We start from the raw sequence: 22,320 nt of genomic DNA, 5'->3' as shown, positions 1-22,320 counted from the left end.
TTTCCTGAAAAATAATAGGTGCAACTACTAAATGGCCGTCAGCCGGGTGATGGACAGGGGGAACTACGCGTACCATTCGGAGCTACAGTGCCCGATGGACGTGCCGTAACTGTCTGTACACCCGGAAGTGCGACTACACTCTCCCCGTGAGGGCGGCCGGAAACAGGTCCTTCGGCAAGGTCATGTCTCTGCCGAAGGCTCCTGGCGAATGGTAGTCGGGCGAAGAGAAGACAACTCTGGAAGATTACCCCAATCCAAGACGGAACAGACAGCGTCGAGGGATGTGTGGCCGAGGGGGAACTCGGTCTCTAGCTGGCGGACTCTGCGCACCTGTCCACCCGCAGTTTCAACTCGGACTTCTTGCGGCACCTCGGGCTCTGCCGTGGGCGACCTCCTTTCCCGTGCACTCGTGGGAACCAAATGAATAGTTTAGAAGTAAATGAGTCTGATGCTGCTCCAGAAGCATCACCCAACCGAAATCCTTCAGTGGATTCGGGTCCTGGCTTTGTCAGGCTGAAAACCAGGCAAAAGAAGCTGCTGCGAAAGGCTCTTCATGGAGGGCTGACCAGAGAAAAGGCTCTGGAGGTGGTGCAAGCTCTTCCCATAGTCAAGGGACTCCTACCCGATCCTTATGAAAACCAAACCGCCAATCCGTACCCCTCGGGTTTAGTTGAGTGCGTGAGAATCGGCTTAGCTGCGGAGTCTGCTGGGACTTCCCTGACCAGCGAGCAAATGACCATGATCAAGGAGGCCATTATCGACGTCACCGTGGAGAAATCTGGCAGTCAGAAGCCCCAGTTCGAGGGATGTGTGGCTCGAAGAGGATGGCTCCTTGTGACTTGTTCCAACTCCTCCACCTCAGAATGGTTCAAACAAAATTTTTGCCACATCCAGTCGAAAGTAACCACTAAGCTGAAGCTAATGGATGAGTCTGAACTGCCAAGGAGGAATGTCGTTCTCGGATATTTTCCAGATAGTCTAACCACCAGCAGCCAGAAGGTCTTGGAAATCATTCAGGCCCAGAACCCAGTCTCAACGGCGGAATGGAGGGTTATGAACAGGTTGACCCACGGTGAGCTACTGCATCTTTCCATGGCAGTTGACAATGAATCGCACAAGAAACTGATCGAACTGAATGGAACGATATCCTTTCGATTCGGGCGTGTAAAACTTTGTTTGAAAAACTCCCTCGATAGGAAATCCGTACTAAATGGTAGAAAAGAAACGTCACCAAATAGAAAATCCCTGGACAAGGCTGCTGTAAGTCGGGAAATTGTGCCTGCTCCGCAGGAACCAGTGATCACAAATGATAGTCCGTGGAACCAATCCCATAATCCTTGGCTCAGTCATAGTAATCCTATGATGCAGTGGAATCAACAACAGATGCTCAGGTATGATCCTTATAGTCCAAGGGAACTTCCGCCGAACTTTTTGCATGCCAGCTATTCGGGATTGGGCTATGGGAATGAAGGAGACAGGAGGCTGAGACCACGAACTTGGCCAGGAAACTGCTGATGAGAAAAGGGTTCCAATACCAGAGGAAGTAAGTTGCTACTGTAGGTGTAGCCTAGCATACTAGATTTAAAATGCTAACATGCTTTTCTTGTTGCAAAAGATGGCATGATTTTCAGACTAACAAGGAATATTTTCAGGATATATCAATTGACGAAACATCAAACTTAAGGAATTACAGCGACTTGTCCTTCATTTTCAGCACCTTATCTTGAGGTATTTAGAGTTTTTGATAAGTAGACATTTATACAGGACTCGCCCAACTGCAAAGATAACTCTTTTTAACCCATAACACCAGATCTCACAATGATTCTGCTTACAGCATTCGAAACAATATGATACAGTAACACTGGTTACACTTAAAGAACCTGGCTTAGATGATACTAAAAACACAATGATACCGTAACACTGGTTACACTTAAAGGATTTCGATGACCTTCCTTCAAGTTCAAACGGGCTTCACGAAAGGGATCTCAAAACTCAGAATTCTGAATTCCTTTATTCTTTGGCAAAACATGTGGTTTTGAAACCAATGCATCATATTTCATTAGGGTTTCTATTGAAGGAACGACATTCTTTACAATCAATATCTCTCTTCAGAGTTTCGCATATCATTACATCTTCCGAAAATGTGCATTTTATCAGTAAAATGTGCTTTCAGCTTTCAAAAGAAGTCCTTTGCGAACCATAACTTCATCTCGAGCGTTGAAGTATTAGCTTTTCCGCGCACGCTCCTCTCGCTAATTAAATCTAATGCAACCTGTAATAAATTCGCTTGTCGCGCTTTTCCGGTCGTGCGAATCAACCCTTTTTCGCGCGTTGTGTGTATGCAAATTCTGGCGGCAAATTGCCCTGGCGCCATTGAGCCTTATCATCTATGGCATCCTGAGTCCTGTAGCCTGAGTGCCGTACCTGCCGGAGTCACCCTCGTAGATCCTCGGATTCCCTCGCGATTTGGCGTACAAAGTAATTTTCTGGCAGCCACGCGATTCAATTTTCGGCAAAATATTCGGCATAATAGTAAAGTTTTATGCGAATTCCGCTGGCAGAACATCCGTTTCCGGCTGAAAAAAAAAGAGAAAGGGTTTCGGTCACATTGAACTCCACCCCTCACTTCAGATTGACAATCAGCATGCGGTCTCATATCCGCTGGATGGCAAACAAAACCGGGGAAAACTTTCACTTAGGCGAATATTGCGAAACTATTGGGCTGCACAACCCGTTGACACAAATCGCACTAAATCAAAAATTATGCTTTGCACAAATAAAGCGAAAGGACGCCGGCGAGGACGAGGTTGCCACGCAGGAAATCGCTACACCCTGTGGCCATAAATCTCATCTAGTCAAATATTGAATTACGCCGGATGAAGAGGCAGGGGATGCGAAGGGCAGGGAAAGGGTTCTCCGGCGATTCGCAGATCCACTTTAGTGGGTCAGAAGGATGTGGCACATCCCTGCAGATTCGCTATATTCTCATTCCCTATATATGGTGTGTGACATTTTTCCGGCACATCGCTTTGTCCTGTTTATTTAATAAAAATTGAAGTTATGAGTGCTCAAGGGTCGTTTATGCGTCGATAATGAATAGTTATGGCTGTTTGAAGGGTTCAGATTCATAATGCTTTGTTTGGGTCGCTTATGATGCAATTTATTCATGTTTATGTAGTTATTGGGTGTTGGGGTGACAATGGGTTAAGGGATTTTCCTTCTTTATATTCCGATTTATTGATAAAAAACCAATAAAAACACGCCCGTTGCCAACAAAACAACAACACAGACATAGGTGAGTGAAACGTACATTTTCAAAACTACATGTTTAATCAATTTCAGGTGGTTTCAAAAATACAAACACCTACAGAAATACTGCAATACTGCGATACATTTTCAGTTTGCCTGCTTACCCTAAAAACTCTCAATAAAACATGAATATACAACCAACCAAACAAATGTTTTAATTTCTTATTGTTTTCGCTCAGCTAAATTGTATATTTTCTTCGACATCAATACAGATAAAATACGACTCAAAGTAAATAATAGCAACGCCGATTCAGCTGTTTTGGGTTTTTTTAGAGCTCCCGGGGGTTCACCTTTCGATTCAACGACAAGCTCTTCTTCGGTAAAAACCAAGCTGATAAGGGAGATTATGATGTCATTAGCAGTTGAATCGGAAATATTTAATCAAGAGGCATCCCCGCCACAGCTTCAGTGTTAATTCAACGCTCAGCTCAGAAACAAAATCGCCGGATTATATTACTATCACAATGATATACTTTAAATTCTGCTGGCTTCTAGTCGCCGTTCTACTCTTCATTTCCTCGCAAAATGTCTGCGCAGCTCCAAAACGAAGAGGAAAACCGAAAATTAAGTTTCCTAAAATCAACATAAATATCCATCATAACAGTAAGTTTTCAATTGAATTTCATTGTGAAGGAGGACCCAACTAACTAATATAATTATTTTATGTTTCCAGATATTAAGATCGGCTAAAATTTGGATTTGTGTAATTGCATCTTAGCGTATTTGTTGTTGAATAAAATTACATTATCGTAGTTATATGTTTCGCCATTGTATGGTTGCATTAAAAAATAACCTATTAAACTTACTTAAAACATATTTATACATACCACTATACACATTTTGGTTGTTATAAGAACGATTTGAGACCTATGTAGATTTTTTGTTATTCTATGTTAAAAATAAAAACAATTTACAATATGTCTCGCTTCCAAATTTACCTTGTCATTCTCTGCGTCTTAATTTGCAGCAAACCCAACTTATTTCTAAATTATACCGAATTTTCCAATTTCAAAGGATTAACCCTTCGCACCCCACAATGCTTAAATGCAAAACTTGTGCATAACTCACTGGCTTTCCAATCTTGTTAACGATTCGGTATGCTAATTAAATTCTTGCCAATGCAGGCGGGAAAAGCAAGTGGCCTCGAAAAGGATGGCCGGGAAATTTTCACTTTCGCTCGCTGAGATAAGGAAAAATCTGCCTGGAAATTAACACCCGAACCGAAAAAAAGTTGCCCAACAATTTGGTTGTGATCCTGCGCGAAGGACCAACTTCTGGCCGTGAATTTATGGGCACTTGGGTGCGGAGTTGGGGATGCAGTTGCTCTTATCTGGCTGAAATATTAACGGTTTAGGCTTAATTACAAATGGCGACGATGCCCGAGGACTCCAAATTAACTGCCTGGATTTTTCGAGGGGTAAGAAAATGGGGCGGCAGCCATTAGGGTAATTATTGACAACAATTTCAAATTTTACACATGAACAAGTCGAAAAGCACAATAAAATGGCGCCACAAAATGTTTTGCATGCACTTTCCATGTTCCCGGTTTTTCGTTTGTTTCACTTCAGTTCGGTTTGGTTTTTGGCTTTGTTTTTCAAGTGCTGCGGCTCATAAATTACGAAAGTGCGGGCTGTAAATCACAGGATCACCCCTTTTTTGTGCGCCCGGTGAATTGTCCATGTAAATTTCGAAATTTCCAACAATTTGCAACACTCTTTCTCTTTTTGGCGAATGAGCACGTGACCGAAAATAAATGGCAGGAGGTAGTGTGAACAGAATCCTTTGAGGCCCGGCGCATAAATTTCAATTAAAATTGAAAAGCCATGAAAAATAAAATCCCCCACAGGGAGCAAAGTGATAACCATGAAAACTTTTTACATGGAGTGCTCGGATTCTTCGAATAGAGTGGGCAGTTTTAATTGTGGACAGCAGGTGCAGGCATCCATGAAAGTGGCCCGGAGCAGCGGGTCAGAGCCACCAGTTTTCAATTAAAACTCGAAAATATTTCCAATAATTGCCGAATAAGTGAAACTTTGTCAAGCAGCCCGCAGGGATGTCCAAAGAGTTCGAAATGCCTCCGAGGAATTTTAGTGGAGTGAATAGAGAACACTCCGAGGAAAACTTCACACATCATCACCCATTTGGGATAGATAATCTGGACATCCATCATTGGATGACCTCAGAATATTTCCTCGCAACAATCCTTTTGGTAAATACGTCAGCACGAAAATTAAATTAGGTTTGAGTATTATCGGTAAATATTTTTTTTTTTATAAATCCAACCCATTCTTGTGCACAGAAATTACAAGTAATAGAAGCTACTTCATTGACATATTTCACACTTCAGCAGATCGCTGGCAATCAAAGGACATCCATCATCACTGGCCACCTCTTGGCCAGGACTCACTTTCGATAGACATCTGCAATCAGCTTTAATCCGGCGACAAATGTCAAAACTATAAGCTGACACTAAACCATTGAGGCACTTCAGCGGCTAGCGGTAAACAGCAAGTAACAAACATCGAATATAAATCCCCAACCCCTGGACAGAAAGACAAAGAGGGTGGCGACTGGTCACCCCTGTCCGATCCAAAACTGCTCTTTAACTTGCAACAGTGAGCGGTTAACAAGCGACGCGTGCCGCATCCTGTTTTCACACGCCACAAAGCTCGAGTACAGTTGCTGCTGCATGCGAGCGTAGTTGTTGTGGGCGGGACTGTACCCGTGTCATCGTTACATAACCTCACAATGAGCCATGACATAATTCACTTCCTGCCGCATCATCAGCAAGGGACATCCCCTGTTATTCAGTTTAAAGTCGCATAACTCTCAAATTAAAGTGACCATGCGACAATTTTCAATTTCCACATTGTTCATAAATCAAATTGCGTTTACAATGAGCTAGCCAGGGGGCATTTTCAGTGGAAAGTGGGCGGGGTTACGCACATGGGCGAGGGTTCAAAGCGTCAGCACTAGTACCATTTGATGGGTTTATTGAAAAACTGCCCAGAATTTTTTCTATTGTACCCTGTATAATAAGAGGGAATAATAGTGGAGAGATGCAGTTTGAAAACAACGATGGTCAAAGGTATATATTTTGTATTCTTCACTGGTTGAAAGGTCAAAGAGTAATGCTAAGTAGATCAAGGTGGAATTTGTACTCTCTCATAATGCCTCGGAAACAAATGTAGTTCTAACTCTAAAGGGTATTAGGTACTTTCGAATATCCCTCGAATTTTCATAGCTCCGCTCCCTTTTATTTGTTTGTTTTCAGGGTTTTGGTCCTTGTTTTTTCGAGTGGTTCGGTGTTGACACACAAGAGATAAGGATTCTGAGTAGTTCCTTTGCCATGTGTGACAGTTATGAGCATCTGCAATCCAATTTAACCAGAGCTGCCGGCAAATGGCTTACCCCTGGCGGAATTTTGGGGCAAAAAACACAGCAAATAATCGCATTAGGGCCTTCGTGATAAAAACGTAGACAATGGGGACATGTGTCAAAATTTTCACTTCGATAAAAGATCTAAGAGCCACAGACACATGTGTTGGCCAATTTTAGACATGATTAGCTCGAAATCGGAGTGGTAAGTTTTGAAATTCAATTTTTAAATTGGCCCAGCAGCCAACCTTCCATTCCCTCAGAGTAAACACCAAGGGTTTTTTGGATGGCCCATAAATCTGAAAGAAGTCTTAACATGTCAACGACACTTTACCCAAACAAGGTCCAACTTTATTCAAATGCCAGGAAGCAACAGGAAGGGCTTGGCGAAGAATTCGGAGTTGGACTTTCTTAATGTCTACAAATTCCTTTCGCCAAATCCAATACAAAGCCCACTGACTTTGATTTATCACGGCGGGGCGTGGTATTTTTAATTTACAAGCCCGTCGAGCTCGCCCCACCATCTCTTAACCCTTTGAGACCGCCTGTCTGCATAATTATGTCCGTGTGCCCGCAAATTTATGGACCTGCCAACGTCTTGGGCCCGGAACTCCTGGACTTTCACTTTGTCAAATGGATTTTCTTGTAATTGGCTTCGGTCTTGGTCTCTACTTAGTGGGGACTTACTCTAAGTTATGTGGCGGTCAAGTGGTCAGTCTGATGAATTTGTCTTGGTCCCAGATTTGGGCACATATGCATTTGTTCTACCCAAAAGGAAGGGTAAATTATAATCTTAAGATTCTAAACAATCCTACATAAGTATTTTCCCACTTTTAAAATACTAAGTCTTTTAAATTGTTCCTCCTCCTCTTGAGCACAAAAACCCACTCCTGGGAAAACCACAAACGATGACTGCATCAAGTGAGGTTTAATTTAAAGGTGGGGGAGATGACAAGAGCATGACAATCCTTGGGAGCAATTCCTGTAAAATTCTATGACTTCGTAACTAATTAGCGCAGCCCATAAAAACAATGAAGGCGGCGCAGAGGAAAGCGGGGAAAGTCACCCTTCAGGAGAGCCCATCCTCACCACTTTCCCATTTTCCCATTTCCCTAATGAAGTTTGACGTGCTGATGTGCGGTGACGTTGACGAGAATGAGGATGAAATGAGAATGAGGATTTCGGGATACCCACCAGTGGAAAATTCGCAGTCAACAAGTGAAAGTCAGCCCGCGGTAAAATTCAATGATGATGTCCCTTCGCGATGATGATGACTTGAACTGTGACGAAGGACTTTGTTAAGGGGCCATAAAATGCATTAAAATTAAAAACGTGTTAAAATGCTCAAGAATAACTCGCGCAATCTTTTTAATGAGCTCTTAATGAGGCTGCCTGACCAAATCAAGAAGCAAAAGCCAGAAAATACCCAACAGAATTGAACCAAAAATAATTTGCGTCTCATTTGCCCGGTTGCGCAACTTAAAAAATCGTAAATTATAAACAAATTTTTAATGAAAAAAACTTCATTCCAGCATATGCTTCAGGTCGCCACCCCCTTTTTTATTTTGGAACTCCGGATTTCGGATCCGTATCTGTGTGTGACTTTTGTTGCTGCCCATAAATTATGTAAATTTCCATTCGAAATTCAAAATTAAAAAAAAAATGTGAATAGAAAATTGGAATGGTGTATTAAAAACGATGTCCTGCTGGCTGTAATAGGGGTGAAAGGTCATAATAAAAAAAAAACAGGCGGCGAGGGGGCGTGGCCAGTAAACATCATAAAAGTGAGAAATATGCCTCTTATTTTGTATTTTGTAATTTGTTTTGTAATTCCGCGCCTTTTTGTTCTGAAATATGAGGAAAAAATTGCCACATTTACCCAAAAACAAATGCGATCGGGGGAAATGCGACGCGGGTAAATGGATTTTTCATTCGATTCCTCCTATACCCTCACCACCGTCCGTGGGAATCCCCATTTTCCGGAGCTAACCCGCACCAAGTCTACGGATTTGGTGCCTTAGTTTCCCTGCCTCTCAACTGTACAAATTGGACGAGACAAGCTGCAAGTTTTCGGCAAAAAGATGCATAGATACGCAGATACTTCTTGGTATCACATAAATTAGGGAGGCATTCGAGGATGCGATGGACTGGGAGTCAGACATATGCAAAGGCGTGACTACGGATGCTCAGGTGAAATTTATTGGAGCGAAAGAATCCGGCACGAACGTGGTACACTAGCCAGCAGGGTGAATCTATACAAACGTATATACGTTTCGATTAAATAAAATATTGCGTACTATTTTGAGGATTTTATGTGAAAAGCATTTGAGCATTGATTAATTTTTTTTTTTTGGCCATCAACTAATCTGATAAATAACAAGCCCAAGTGTTTGCAGCACAGTGTAATTAGCTGACGGCTGCGGTAAAAAGTCGACTGCAAGTTCTTTTGTGGCTGCGCTTAATTTTTAATGCCGCGCCGTGAAATTTATTGGGCCGCCACAAATTTGAGTTAATCTGCGAGTTGCCAACGGGCTTAACAGTGCCGTGACAGACTGTACTTTGCAGCGGATGAGGATTCGCGCCTTGGCGTGGGATTCCACGAAAGGATTCTGGGTTGAATTCAAGGATGGGATGGAAAATGGCGCCGCGACAGACTCATTTAAAGTCCCAACTGAAATCAGCGTTGATTTAATTTCAACTGTCAGGGGTTAAGGAGTTAACCCATGAAAGGGTACGCGGTGCGATAAGTGCTTTTCAATGCGATGCTCGCCAGGATCTGCAGGACTCACGACTTTTTGTTTGGCCCTCCATTGCGAGTGGCAGATTCCTCGGTGCGTCCATCAATCAATTGGCCGGATGGCTAACGAGTGGCATGTCCTGATGTCCTGCGAGTTGCGAGTGTTGGTCCTGCATGTCGCCATGTGAGTTCTTGAGGGTATCCTTGTAAATTGACAAAATTGAAGCCAGGCAGTGAGCTTGGTCGAGACTCGGCTTGCCACTCATCAAACGATGCATTCCAACCATTGACAGTTGACCAAGAACGATGGGTTCCAAAATGGTTTTGTGTGGATGGATAACTGGGATTGGGGATCATGTGCGTTATAAAAAACGAGAAAGGTGAGAGCTAGAGTTAGAGTTGGTTAGCTCCTTCGCCCCAAAAAAGATTACTAAAAATAATCTAAATGCATAAATCCCTACTATAGATATTTATTCTCGGTGTAGTGTAACTACCCCCTTTCAAACAGGCAGATTTTAAATTGCGACGCTTAGCCAAGGACAACACCATAAATATTTATTAATGAAATTAACTGAGCTGGCAAAATTCAAATTGAAATATCAACGCAGTAATTAAAATTCATGCTGAGCTCCTCCCTGGGGGTGGCACTGCCTGAAACTCCCAAAAATTTGATGCCAACTCCCCCTCGTAGCGATGATATACGAGCAGAAGGGTTTTTTGGCCCATTTGCATATGTCTTGCCTCTGGAATGATAGCCTTAATTGTGGCCATAACGTGTTGTGTGTGCGGTTAGCCATGTGCCGATGCTGAAAACCGTGTGTGTGTGGCTAAGTGGTTTTCCAGGTCGCCTACAACGCCATTGAAAAATCCACCCACACTTCCCATCTATTCACTATTCGCTCCACCAAAAGTGGCGCTCATTTTAATGAGCAACAAATTCAATTTCAACTTTTGTGCGCCTTTGTTCCCGAAAATTAATTCATTTGCAATTCATGGCCGTCAATTGCGTTTGTTTAGCTTTTCGGGGGGCTGAAGGATATCCCCTGGGAACTGGCGATTATTTGGTTAGCTTCAATTTATGCCGCCGGATCATGAGCTCCAGTTTTCTATTTTCCACACATAAATCAAGCACTCACTGACAGCAGCGAATGCAAATCATGTGCAGAGTGTATCTTTTTATCCACACCTTTACACTTGAACTGAGGCCGAAATGTATCTTTTTATCCTAACTAAATGTTATATTACTTTTGACTGAAATTCAAGACATGTCCAGCTGGTTCTTTTTTTCCGGGTTCTGCTTCCAAATGATGTGCTAATGCGATACTAGCTATGAAAATTAGGATGCGCCTGGTAAAAGGGGGTGGAATGAGGTATCTAGGGGATGTATCTGCGAGCTATTGTTAAAATTCCAACAGCTGTCCTCGTAAATCAAAATTATGAGTTTTCAATGAAAGCTCCGCTGAATGGAAACTTTTAAACGGGCATTTGATGAATGCTGGAAACCAATAGTGGACAGGGGAAATTTATAACTATTACTTACGCACGATTAAACCATCAGCGATAGATACAAAATGGGGGAATAGATCTGCGTCTTTGTCGCAAATTGCAGTCATTTGCTGGGCTTAAACCCTTTGCGAACACGACGGCAAAATGGAGCCTAATGAGGTGACCATAAATGCAGAAATGGAACCATCAAAATATGTCAGAACTCTCAGTCTGACGGATGGGCGGGATTTCTCTGCGAGGGCGTGACGAAAATCCAATCAAGCTGGATAAATATTCAGGCTCAGCACTTTCCAAGGAAAACTAATATAGAAATTAGGTGTGTAATGTGCTGAGCGGGCCATAAATATTTCCTATTCTCGATTCGCATCGCCCAAGGAATATTTGCAAATGTTTCCACAACACTGAGCCCAGTGTCTTGATGTCCTGCAGAGGGTGACTTGTCCACTGTCCAGTGTCCACTTCAAGTGTTTGCCACATCTGACATTTGTCATCATGATTCGGCCATAAATACAAACTGCGCTGCACATAAATAAACATTTTGCGAAATTGTTTTGGGGAGTGGAGTGGCGGGTGGGGGATTGTTCATTTCACCAGGCATTGATTTTGATAAACGATTACTATCAATATGGGAAGAGACAATGATCTCTAGGTTTTCTTATAAAACATACTCCATAGCTTACGGATTAAAAACATCCTTCAATTGCATATACATACGTTCCATCCTTTGGCCTAAGGAGCAATTTATATTTTATAATGCCATTCCCCGTGCCAGGACTCCCCCACATCTCCTTCGAATCTCCTTTGAATCTCGTCATGCAGCAAAGCCTGTCTTTGATGTGTGTGCTCTCTGATGGCATATCAAATGTGGAACTATCGATGGATGATATGCACATGAGGATGTGGGAACACATCGCTCACCTTGGCAAACAAACAAGTTAACGCAATTAGGAGTCCTTGCCGAGGAACTTAATTAAGACGGCCGCCTGCCAGGAAATTTGTCAATGGCAACCGAGTCGAGCAGCCGCAAAAGGCAAACACATCAATCGCCGGAGGAAACCCTTTCCGCAGGACGCGCCTCTACAAGGATACGTGGAACTATTCTAGTGCGGTTGGTGTTGCAATTAAATTAACATAAACTTCGGGACCAGCCAGGACACGTTTTCCACACTTTTTGGCCCAAAAATTTCGACTCAAGAAAGGGGTTGGGCTGATCATTTCGTTCGGGGTTGGTGTGATGGTATCCTTGCTCGGGAAGCCCCAATTTGATTGACGCCGCACGAAGCGTTAATAACTTTAGCAACGCCTTTGTCCTGCGGCGGACTTTGATGATGACTACGATGATTATGACGAGCGAGTGGATGCGAAGGACTCGGGATGGTAATGAGCAGGAGTTCCCGCAGTTCCTGGGTGGGCGATGATGACGCACTATCAGCAATCATCATAATTGCATAGTTTATCCGCGTGTGCGTTTGTTTGCTTTTAATATGGCAGCCTGCTCTATTTGTTTACTATTTAAGCCCGCTGGTTAGCTCCTTTTGCCCTTCCTCTCCTCCCATCCACGCAAATGTCCTGGCTGTCACGCAACTCAATTATTTCCTTCAAACACATGTAACTGTTAATTGGCAGAGCGTCTCCCGGGCATCATGCATGTCCCGAATGTCCTGGGTGCGCTAGTTCTCTATTTTGATACCCGCTCCTTATAATGCGGATAGTTTCCCTGCAGCCAGAAGCTGAGATTGCTTTTCCCGCCCAAAGGGTTGCGATTAGTTGTAGTTGTAGTTTTCCATTGCCAAGGGGCTCTACTTAATCTGCGGGTAGATGAAAAGTAAATAGAAAATTGTAATGAGCGTCAAAATCAAATTAAAAGGCGAGTTCTTCTAGGAAAATCTTCGTTGTGAGCAAAAACATATGAAATCCCAAAGGGGATAGTTTTTATGCACACGTTATGTATAACTATGTAAACCAAATATATAATTTTAAGGGAGTACTTGAGTACTTGATGTTTTCTTGACTTGCATTCTCTACAAATTTCCGGACTTTCAAACTTTAGATAAGCAATTTGTTATTTAAAGACTCCCAGCGGAGAAACCGCGATGGAAAAGCAAAACGCTTTCGCTCGTCTCATTTTTTCTGTTTCAGATACTTGGCTGCATATGATTTATGGAACAGACAAGCAGCCAACAAAAGTGGGGGAGACGCAGTCGAAAGATTTACGAGTCCTTCACACACAGGATGCTCGCCATGAGGCAACAAGATGGGAATGCAAGTCGCGCACGCATGAAGTGAATTCAGGATGTGGGGTATTACCTCCTCAGTTTGGAAGGCATCCTCTTGCCTCTTAAAAAAAAAGCAACAAGAAAGCCACATATCGCGACACGTCTTTAAAAGTTTTCAAACCAATTACTGGGTAAGTTGCTAGTAAGTTCAGTGATAACTTACAGCTTAGCAAGGACTTATCTTAAGAGAGAGATACGAATACGAATTCGAATAAATTGAGCTGCCTAATTGAGCCATCCGAGGAACGTGAAACTCCCTTTTCACATCTAATTTGTCTGGCAGTTGGACTTACACATCCATTAGACATTATCGAGGGCCATAAAACCGTGATGGAAAACCAGCTCCTAAGGAAACGATAGTCGATGGCCCCCGGACATGCATCCTGTTGTCACATGCTATCAAAATCATAAAACTATCCGCCCATCGAGTCCTTTGTGCGCTAATAGACTTCCCAGGATCCATTCGCGTTTTTGCCAATTTCGCTTTTCCGTCCAAGGAAATCATTTCTGTTGTATCGAATCTTTTGTTGCTTCCTTTTGGCTTTTTGTCTCTGTTCCTGCCAGACGGCAAGTCTGATTCCCGAGTGTCCTTAAGTGCAGTCTGCCTTGACTTTTCACAAAATCAGGAATAAATCCGGGTGTGGGAGCCACTATAGAGATTAGTGTCCAATAGCGATGGCATCTTTCGGAGCAGAAACAGAAGGATATACGAGATAGAGATACGGAAAATGCGAAACAAAGCTCGTTTAAGCCGAAATAATAAACGAATAAAAAGAAAGCCCCGCTCCACTTGAAAGTGTCACAACAAGTAAACAGAAGGACCCCTGAACTCACTAATAACTCAGACCAGAATAAATGAGAAAATCAAATAAAAACAAGTTAAAACTTCCGTGAAAAGGCGAAGAAATGAAACGAAAACAACAATTAGAAATCGAGGAAGGACCAAACCCTCGTGCTCGCATTTTTAAGCAGTCGAGTAATTACACGTTTAATTGCAATGGGCCAGGACTTTTTTTTTCGGAAAAATATGCCAGGACTCGGGGTAAAAAATTACTTAAAATTCAGACATAATGAAAGCTGTTGAGGGAATTATGCTAATTTCATACAGCCTGAGCTGGAGTTGCTCAGGTCCTTTCCTCATTCATTTCCTGCATTTTGTCCAGCTTTCCGCCCATTACGTGTCCTGTTTTTCCAAGTGGCGAACGAAAAGAAGAAAGGAAAATGTTGCCGAAAAGTGAAAGTTCGATTTATGCAGCTACAAATTCACTTAGCTACGCAGAGTGGTCTCGCCTTTCGCCTTTCACCACCCGGTTTGCTCCTTGATGTACGCACATTTTTGGTTCCATTTATTAGGTTTTCCTTGCAACTTCCTGTGTGGCAAGGTCCAACCCCTCGTATCCATTGATTCGTGGCTTATTTTTTTAGCGCGCCTTTGCCCGAATTTGTAATTAGCCACGGGCCCGTCGAGGGGGATGGGCTGGACTTGAAATCGAAGCGGGCAGAGAGTCCTTTAAAAATGTTGTAGAGTTCAAAAGGTTGATTTCCTAATTCAGCTGTTGATTAGTTGACGCAGTTCTGGCAGTGATAGGGTTAGGCCATTTAATCGGAAGCTAACGAAAAGGATATCAAGAGATTATTATAAGACGGTAGTAGTACCCATTGAAAATTCATGTGAAATCTAATTGTGGTAGTCTGTCATACAATGCTTGTATGGGCTTCTTAAGATTCTAATATGCCTCTAGATTGCAGGGTATTACCAAGTCCTTTTCCTATCCTCACCAATTAGCTTAAACTTTCCTTGCGCCCATTGCACTTGATGGAATTTTCCCCGGGGCAAGTTGATTTGTGTAAACATTTCTAATTATGAATGCGCTGCGTTGTAATGACTTTGTATCTTTAAGCAGTAATCCCGCTCCTGGACATTCCGGCCAGTTGGTGGATTCCCACGTTGGGCTTTCTCTACAGCTTATCGTCAGCCGCCAGAGATCTGCGCTCCAGCCAGATTATATTGCCGAATTAAATGATTAATAAAAGTTATCGCAAATGGCAAGAAAGCGAGTCAAATTTGTCGCCGAACAAAAGTGATCCCATGCATCGCAGTGAGACAATATTCATTTCTGCCTGAACTGCGCGTTAACAATTTTGATGCGAGTCCTTGGCAGGAGGCGTGTGTCACGCCCCCATTCAAATTGCGGCATAAACATGCAGTTTTGGCCCACATTTATGACACTCGAAACGCGTGTCTCGGCCATAAGGTCGTGGATCAAATTGTATAATATTAATTTCTAATTGCATAAATTTTGCCTCGTTACCGGGAATTCTCCTGGCTGCCAAAGAGATATTCCATTTACGATTTTTCGGCTGGATCGTAAAAATTAAAGCGCTCCAAGGTGTTTGTGTCCTGGCACAAGGATAATCCCGATACTTGGTCTCGGTTTCGGTTTCGTGATGTGTTTTTATTTGCCGGTCGCTGTGCCGCTCAAATAAAAATAAAAGCAACCATCAAATGCCGAGTTAAAATGTTTTATTATTTCACTTTATGCCCATCAAACGACGTGAGTTTCGACCAGGAAAACAAACAGGATGTGAATGAGGATGTGGATGTAGATGCGGCCGGGGTTTTTGAGGTTCGGAAAGACAATTGCCAAATGGTTTATTGTTTTTGCGGCTGCTCTGTGGAGCGTTGATAAGTCCACCGATTTGACGATGTTGCCGCTGGATAAACAGGGTCTTTACAGGGTTCTTCACTCAGCCCCTTGGGGCAATATCTTTTTGAAATTGTTATTAAAATCGCAATGCGATAAGATGCCGTGGGGAGCGTGTGTATCTTTTGACAATTATTTCGATTGCTGGCAAGTGGTACAGTTTCACTGCTTTAGTTATTGAGAAAACTTTAGTTCAACAATTTGGCTTAACTGGAATTTATCGATCTATTTCCATTCACAATCTTGTTGTGGCTTTTCGCAATTATTTATATCGCATGAAAAGCATTTTCCAACCGATACGTGACACTGGTATTCGAATCGAATGCAGATGACGTGCACCTTGGCTCGTCAATCGCTAAGTGCCCTGATTAATCCACAGCAAACAGAGCGGAATTCCCCGTTTTCCACTCGGATTTTTAGTCACCTACGTGAACGGCGGCATAAAGGTGTTGTGCCGAAATAAAACAGTGACTCGGCTGAGATACTCGTATATCGCTACGTGCGCACCGGCTGATTGCATTTACGTGTTGTCACCTGCTTCACCCGGACCCCTTTGAAAAGCCACCCTTTCCACCCACAATGACTGCACTCCAGTCGGCGGCAACTAATGCGAATGAATGGAGCCAAGCCGCACGCAGCCATCGATAAGCAGCTCGCGGTCTGCCCTTCGACTGGCATCACCATGAAAAACGTACAAAATAGCCCCAACTATCCTAGAATCCAGCCACTAGATTTTGGCAACATTGAGACGTGGCAAACTTCGGGCTAATCAGATGCAGTTGTAATTACGAAACTCCTGCGTTGAGAGTTCGAGAGTAACGAGTTTAGGAAATGGGATTAGCTGCGGATTCCCAACTGGTAAACGAGGAAATCCTTTTAGCGTTGCAGGCACATTGGATGCCCAAATCTTTAACTTTATTACTATTGAACCTTTGAAAAGTTATGTAATAGTTCTTCAGTCAAACTGAATTTTCAGAACCTTTATATTTGAAATATGGAATTTTCTTTGACTTGATGGAAAATGCCCTACTTTTTGCCACAAACTAAACCTTTATGTGGTGTCCACATATAGAAAACCGACCTATGACCCCGGCGAAGGGTTATCTGCGAACGGGAATCTTCGAAAGAGATAGTGGGCGGAAAAATAAGCGGAACGAAACTGGGAAAGGGGGCAAAGTCGGAGGCACGTCGGGAATTCTAGACTTTGACTTTCGGCAAACTTTAAGTAAATCTGCTTATCTTGCTGGAAAGTTTCGCTCTACGTGCCGCCGTCGCGTCGCGGTTGCCAGTTGCTTTGTTCCACCCACAAAGCCACTTGGTAACCCCACACCTTCCATAGCAAAACCTCCATGCAGTAGCCTCTTTCGAATCCAAAAGGAATGCAGACCTGTCATAACGTTGACAAAGTCTGACACGTTGGCATTAGGCTGGTCAAAATGCGGACTGCCTATCGCAAAGGTCGCTGTCAATCATTCCAGTTTCTCCCCTTTTTCAGGTGGAATGGCAATGGCAATGGCGATTGCACACTGTTGCCAAGTGGAATTAATTGAAATTCTCGCCTTCAGTTCGAAATCATTGGATATGTCCTGGCTGCAGGGCTGGTCCTTTGGTCCTCAAGTGCATTCACTGATTTGCATATGCGTTTGCTCAGAAGGAGGAGGGCGACAATAGCCTGTTGACATTGCATCAGTTCAAGGAAAAGTTGTCAACTTCAATGAATACGAAAGTGATTGAGTCAGGCATACAACAACTTGGAGTTCATTTATGTAATTATGCATGATATATAACATATGATATACAATACAATAACATTAAGTATGCTATCTTTATCCTCAAAATACAACATAGCAGAGTTCATTTCAACACCAGATTGAGTTTTATCGCCCCATAAGCTTTCTTAAATTTAATCCTTAAGTTTATTTTACGCTTCCTTTAACGACGCCGACAGAGAGCCGTTCAACCCATCGAAGGACATTCCTCCTGACCGAGGCTCTTAAAGGCATCTGGCGCAGGACCTCTATTCCCATTCTGCATCCTTGTTACGATTACAGGACTGCTCCCATTACAGCTCCTGGCCAAGTGCAAGTGCATGGCCCAATTTATGGTCAAATGCTAATTTTGGCCATGTCCTCGCACAAAGCGCGAATTGCTCCTGTCGCAGGACAACGAGGATTGGAGTAGGAGGCGCGCCAGAACCAGGACCAGGACTTCACCCCGAGGACTCCCATGCGGAGTCCGTTGCGGGCCAGTGGCTGCAATAACTCGTCTCCCTGTCGGTTCGCCTGCTCGTCTGCAGCTGCCAGATGGTTCCGAGCACGCAGATCCCCGGATCCGGGCAACTTTGTGGCTCCCGGTAATCCTTGTTGCACTTGTTGTACGCCTCGCCGTCGTTGCCATTAATGCCCGCCAAAGAGCGGAGGAGTGGGTGGAGCGGGGGCAGTGCAAAAAAATGCTATTATCTTTTTAAATTGTCTGCCAGGCGGCGGAGCAACAGCAGCAAAAACATCAGCCGTGGCAGCAACAGGGAAAAATTCCACTTAAAACAACTGAAATACCATTTTACCAAGTTGACCAACTACACTTGACAAGAGTCCAATTTCTAGCGGTGTATTTGTGTAAAATCCCAAATAAGAAGACTTTACTCGTTGAGTTTTTGTAAGAAACTGATTTTATTTGGAAATATCTTCGGTTTAAATAGGTGACATGAGAATCGCATCTTAAAGTAAATGGCCTACGCAGAGGCCTAAGTAAATAGTCCCCGCCTTATCGAGGTCCCACGCTCGGGCACATCTGCCTATCTTGAGCGGCGAGGACCTTATCTGTGGTCTCCCACTAAGGGACTATTTTAGGAGGCGGGGAACGATCTCAAGTGACTGACTCATGTAGTGTGCACTTAAATTACATGTTTTTGAGCAATGCACCCATGTCGCCTTAGATAACAAAATCCTAAATATAATTTATCGCTCTCGATTCATTTACATAAGATATGAACGGAGCCCAAAATTGTAAGTCTTTAAATATATTCGTGTTCATGTGTGAACATTCTGCCAAAGGGCCAGCAAGCTGAGATGTACATTAGTATATTAGTTGCATTTATAACAGTAGTGGACTGTATTTATTTGATATATGTTCATTTATTTTGCAACTAAGATTTCAATGGGCCTAGTTTTTCTGGCTTTTAATTTTATTGGATTACAATTATGGTTTATATTATTTTTAATTCAACAATTTGTACTCAATTAACTTATTTTAAACATTTTGCTTTTTCTATGTAGAAGTACATTTTCTATTAAACAACGATATAGTGGACTGTATATTTTTATTTGTTATATTATTTTATTGTTTATTTACTATTGATATTTATAGTACTGGCAACGGACCTGCAAAGGTTATTGCTTGCATTCTTTGTTGCACAGCACATTTCCGTATGAAATATATTATTAATACTATCATTAGTATTAAAGCAATAATTAATCCAGCATGTCCGGAAATATGATGGAAATGTAAATCTTTCAATTTTTGATGGTTCTCTTTCATAAATTTAATTTCATTATAATTTTATTGATTCCTTATAAACATAATAATTTTCTTTAAGAACTTCTGTCATGTTCTCAATTCTTATTTGCATACTTCTAAAATTGGAGTTAACATCTTCTGTTGTTCTCTTTAATAGATTAGAAGTTGAATCAACCACAGATGTTTGTTTTTGAATTAGTTTATCAAGGTTGTTCTGGTTATCTAACAAATTCTTCATATTTTCTTCTAATTGCTCTCTATCATCTTCATCCATTATACCAAATAAAATATGATACAAGGAACCCATAAATTCGAAAGGAGCACGCTTGCTTCTAGATCTAGACTGTATCATAAACAATTTATTGTTTTCTTCAAGTTCCGATAACTGACTTTGCATATTATCTAAGACTAGACTACATTGCTCTTCAAAGCTATGAAGTCTTTCGCAAACTTTCCTCATACTTTGTATAAGCGCATTACCCTTTGTTAACATTTTAAAATATGGATCCATTTTATAATAGATAACCAAATTCCAAGAAGTACTCACAATCTCAACATCTCCTAGCGGGTCTAGATATATTGCTGAGGTTTTATTTATTTTGTCTATAGAATATCTTGGTGCTATATCTTTAGGTAATGCGCTAGAAACTTGACAACTTAACACAAACAACAACATTGCCATAATGATTCCGATCTTGGACATTCCCGATGTCGCTCTAGTTCGTCTTTTTGGCTCTTGGTCAGCCTCATTTTTGTCAACAGACTTTATTCCTTCCAAGGGACAAATTTTAGTAATGGGTCTAGTGATATATCCTTCCTGCATCTTTACTTTAGCCACTCGGACCTTATCATCATTCCCCTTATGCACCTTTTCCACCTTTCCTAAAGGCCATCTTGCAGGATGACAATTCTCATCCTTTAATAAAACTATTTGCCCTTCTTCTATATTAGGAATTTCCTTTTTCCATTTATTCCTTTGCTGGAGCGTATGCAAATATTCACTTTTCCACTTAACCCAGAAATCTTTCTTCATTTTTTGGATAAGTCTCCACCTATCCAAATTTCCGATTTTTTCATCTTCCATTGGTTCGACTATTTCTAAAGGTGGTCTTCCAATTAAAAAATGACCTGGTGTTAAAACTTCTTGTTGGTCCTTCTCACTAACTATAGTGTATAATGGCCTTGAATTTAAGCATGCTTCTATTTGACATAAAAGAGTTGACATTTCTTCGTAAGTCAAAATAGTGTCGCCGATTATACGCTTTAAATGGTATTTCATTGACTTAACTCCAGCTTCCCAAATACCTCCGAAGTGAGGTCCTGCCGGGGGAATAAAATGCCAATCAATCCTGTCCTTTTTAAGCTGCGCTGCAATCGTTATATTTTCTTGTATTGCATTAAATAACTCTTGATCTAATTTTCTTGCAGCTCCTACAAAATTTGTTCCGTTGTCTGAATAGATATTGGAACATTTTCCCCGTCTAGCAATAAATCTTCTGAGTGCTGCTAAAAATGCGTCTGAAGTTAGATCGCTTACCATTTCTAAGTGTATGGCTTTGGTGGCCATGCAAACGAATACAGCAACGTATCCTTTAAATGTTTTTTGGCCACGATTTTTTGAACATTTAACATAATAAGGACCTGCGTAATCTATTCCAGTATTAAGAAACGGGAATGTCATCGTCACTCTATATTTTGGCAAGTTACCCATTATTTGCTGAGCTGTATTTTGTTTATACCTTGCACACGTTACACATTCTCTTAAATACTTTTTCAACGAATTTTTCAACCCGAAAATCCAATACTTTCTTTGGATATAGTTTCGCATTAGGTTTATCCCTCCATGCAATGTTTCCTTATGAGCATTTTTTATTAATAAGCTTGTTAGGTGGCATTTTTCTAAAATGATTGGATGTTTAACATTAAATTCTGCATTGGAATTTTGCAATCTTCCTCCAACTCTTAGAACCCCATCCTTGTCCAAAAATGGATTCAATGACAATATTTTATTATTTGTCTTGATTTCCTTTTTGATTTTAAGGCACTTTATCTCTTGCCTAAACTGGTATTCTTGTTGTTTCTTAATAACAACTGTTTCCGCTATTCTTATCTCCTTTACTGAAATAATTGATGAATAGGCTTTATTTCTTGTTTTCATCTGCACGAATCTATTTATGTATGCTATTATACGTATAAGTTTTTCTATACTGGAATACCTTTCTATCAATTCGTAAATAGGATCATCTATTTTGTCATGTAATACCGTATTTATTAAGACAGGTTCTTCTACAGACTGCTGCCGAGGCCAAAGTTCTTTTGGGTCGGCTAGCCATTTCGGACCTTTCCACCAAAAATCACAGTTGATCAACTGGTTAGAATCCACTCCCCTGGATGCTAAATCTGCTGGATTATCCTCTGACTTAACATGATTCCATTCAGTATTTTTTAATTTCCGAATGTCATCCGTTCTTCTTTTTATAAATTTGATCTTACTTTGACCACTGTTAATCCATGCTAAGGTAATCGTGGAATCACTCCAAGCATAGATCTCCATTATATTGTCAATTGATCCTTTTAGTCTTTGGATTAATTCACTAAGCAGGTGAGCTGCACACAGCTCGAGTTTGGGAATTGTCTTCCTATTTTTTATAGGGTTGACTCTACTTTTGCTAGCTATTATATTAACATGAGGTCCTACTTTAGCATAGACTACTGCAGCATATGCTTTTTCGGAGGCGTCCGCAAATCCGTGAATCTGAATGACTGAAGAACTGTTTGAATTAATCCACCTTGGGATTCGAATATTCTCTAACAATAATAAATTTTCTTTATATTTTTCCCAATAATTTTTATCTTCTATGGATAATTCCTGATCCCATTCACTTTTATTTAT

At 41.7% G+C, this 22,320-nt stretch overlaps 2 protein-coding genes and 1 long non-coding RNA gene across 8 annotated transcripts, besides 2 other annotated features; 2 read left to right on the top strand and 1 right to left on the bottom strand.

The window, feature by feature from the left end:
* The first annotated feature begins 34 nt into the window (after positions 1-34).
* On the top strand, positions 35-4,239 carry CG2217 (uncharacterized protein). Of its 4 annotated transcripts, NM_001300681.1 has the most exons (4): positions 35-1,543; positions 1,653-1,728; positions 3,522-3,912; positions 3,983-4,239. In NM_001300681.1, exon 1 carries the CDS (start codon positions 421-423, stop codon positions 1,513-1,515), a length of 1,095 nt encoding a protein of 364 aa, NP_001287610.1. In that variant the 5' UTR covers positions 35-420; the 3' UTR covers positions 1,516-1,543; positions 1,653-1,728; positions 3,522-3,912; positions 3,983-4,239. The 4 variants fall into 4 exon arrangements, with proteins under 4 accessions (NP_001287610.1, NP_651787.1, NP_001189318.1 ...); NM_143530.3 differs by having other exon boundaries at positions 1,653-3,912; NM_001202389.1 differs by having other exon boundaries at positions 35-3,912.
* Positions 35-4,239, top strand: CG42740 (uncharacterized protein). Of its 3 annotated transcripts, NM_001300682.1 has the most exons (4): positions 35-1,543; positions 1,653-1,728; positions 3,522-3,912; positions 3,983-4,239. In NM_001300682.1, the coding sequence occupies exons 3-4, from the start codon at positions 3,774-3,776 to the stop codon at positions 3,997-3,999; spliced, it is 156 nt and encodes a 51-aa protein (NP_001287611.1). In that variant the 5' UTR covers positions 35-1,543; positions 1,653-1,728; positions 3,522-3,773; the 3' UTR covers positions 4,000-4,239. The 3 variants fall into 3 exon arrangements, with proteins under 3 accessions (NP_001287611.1, NP_001189316.1, NP_001189317.1); NM_001202387.1 differs by having other exon boundaries at positions 1,653-3,912; NM_001202388.1 differs by having other exon boundaries at positions 35-3,912.
* Positions 93-264: a mobile genetic element.
* A 13,777-nt stretch (positions 4,240-18,016) lies between the features above and the next one.
* On the bottom strand, positions 18,017-18,577 carry lncRNA:CR45570 (long non-coding RNA:CR45570). The gene has a single exon (NR_125295.1). It is a non-coding gene; the product is annotated as a long non-coding RNA:CR45570 (long non-coding RNA).
* Positions 18,526-22,320: part of a mobile genetic element that runs on past the window's edge.

This window comes from Drosophila melanogaster, chromosome 3R, assembly GCF_000001215.4.
Source record: "Drosophila melanogaster chromosome 3R".
NCBI lineage: Eukaryota > Metazoa > Arthropoda > Insecta > Diptera > Drosophilidae > Drosophila > Drosophila melanogaster.
The sequence above is the reverse complement of the archived record's forward strand: the minus strand, read 5'-3'. Positions and strand labels throughout refer to the sequence as shown.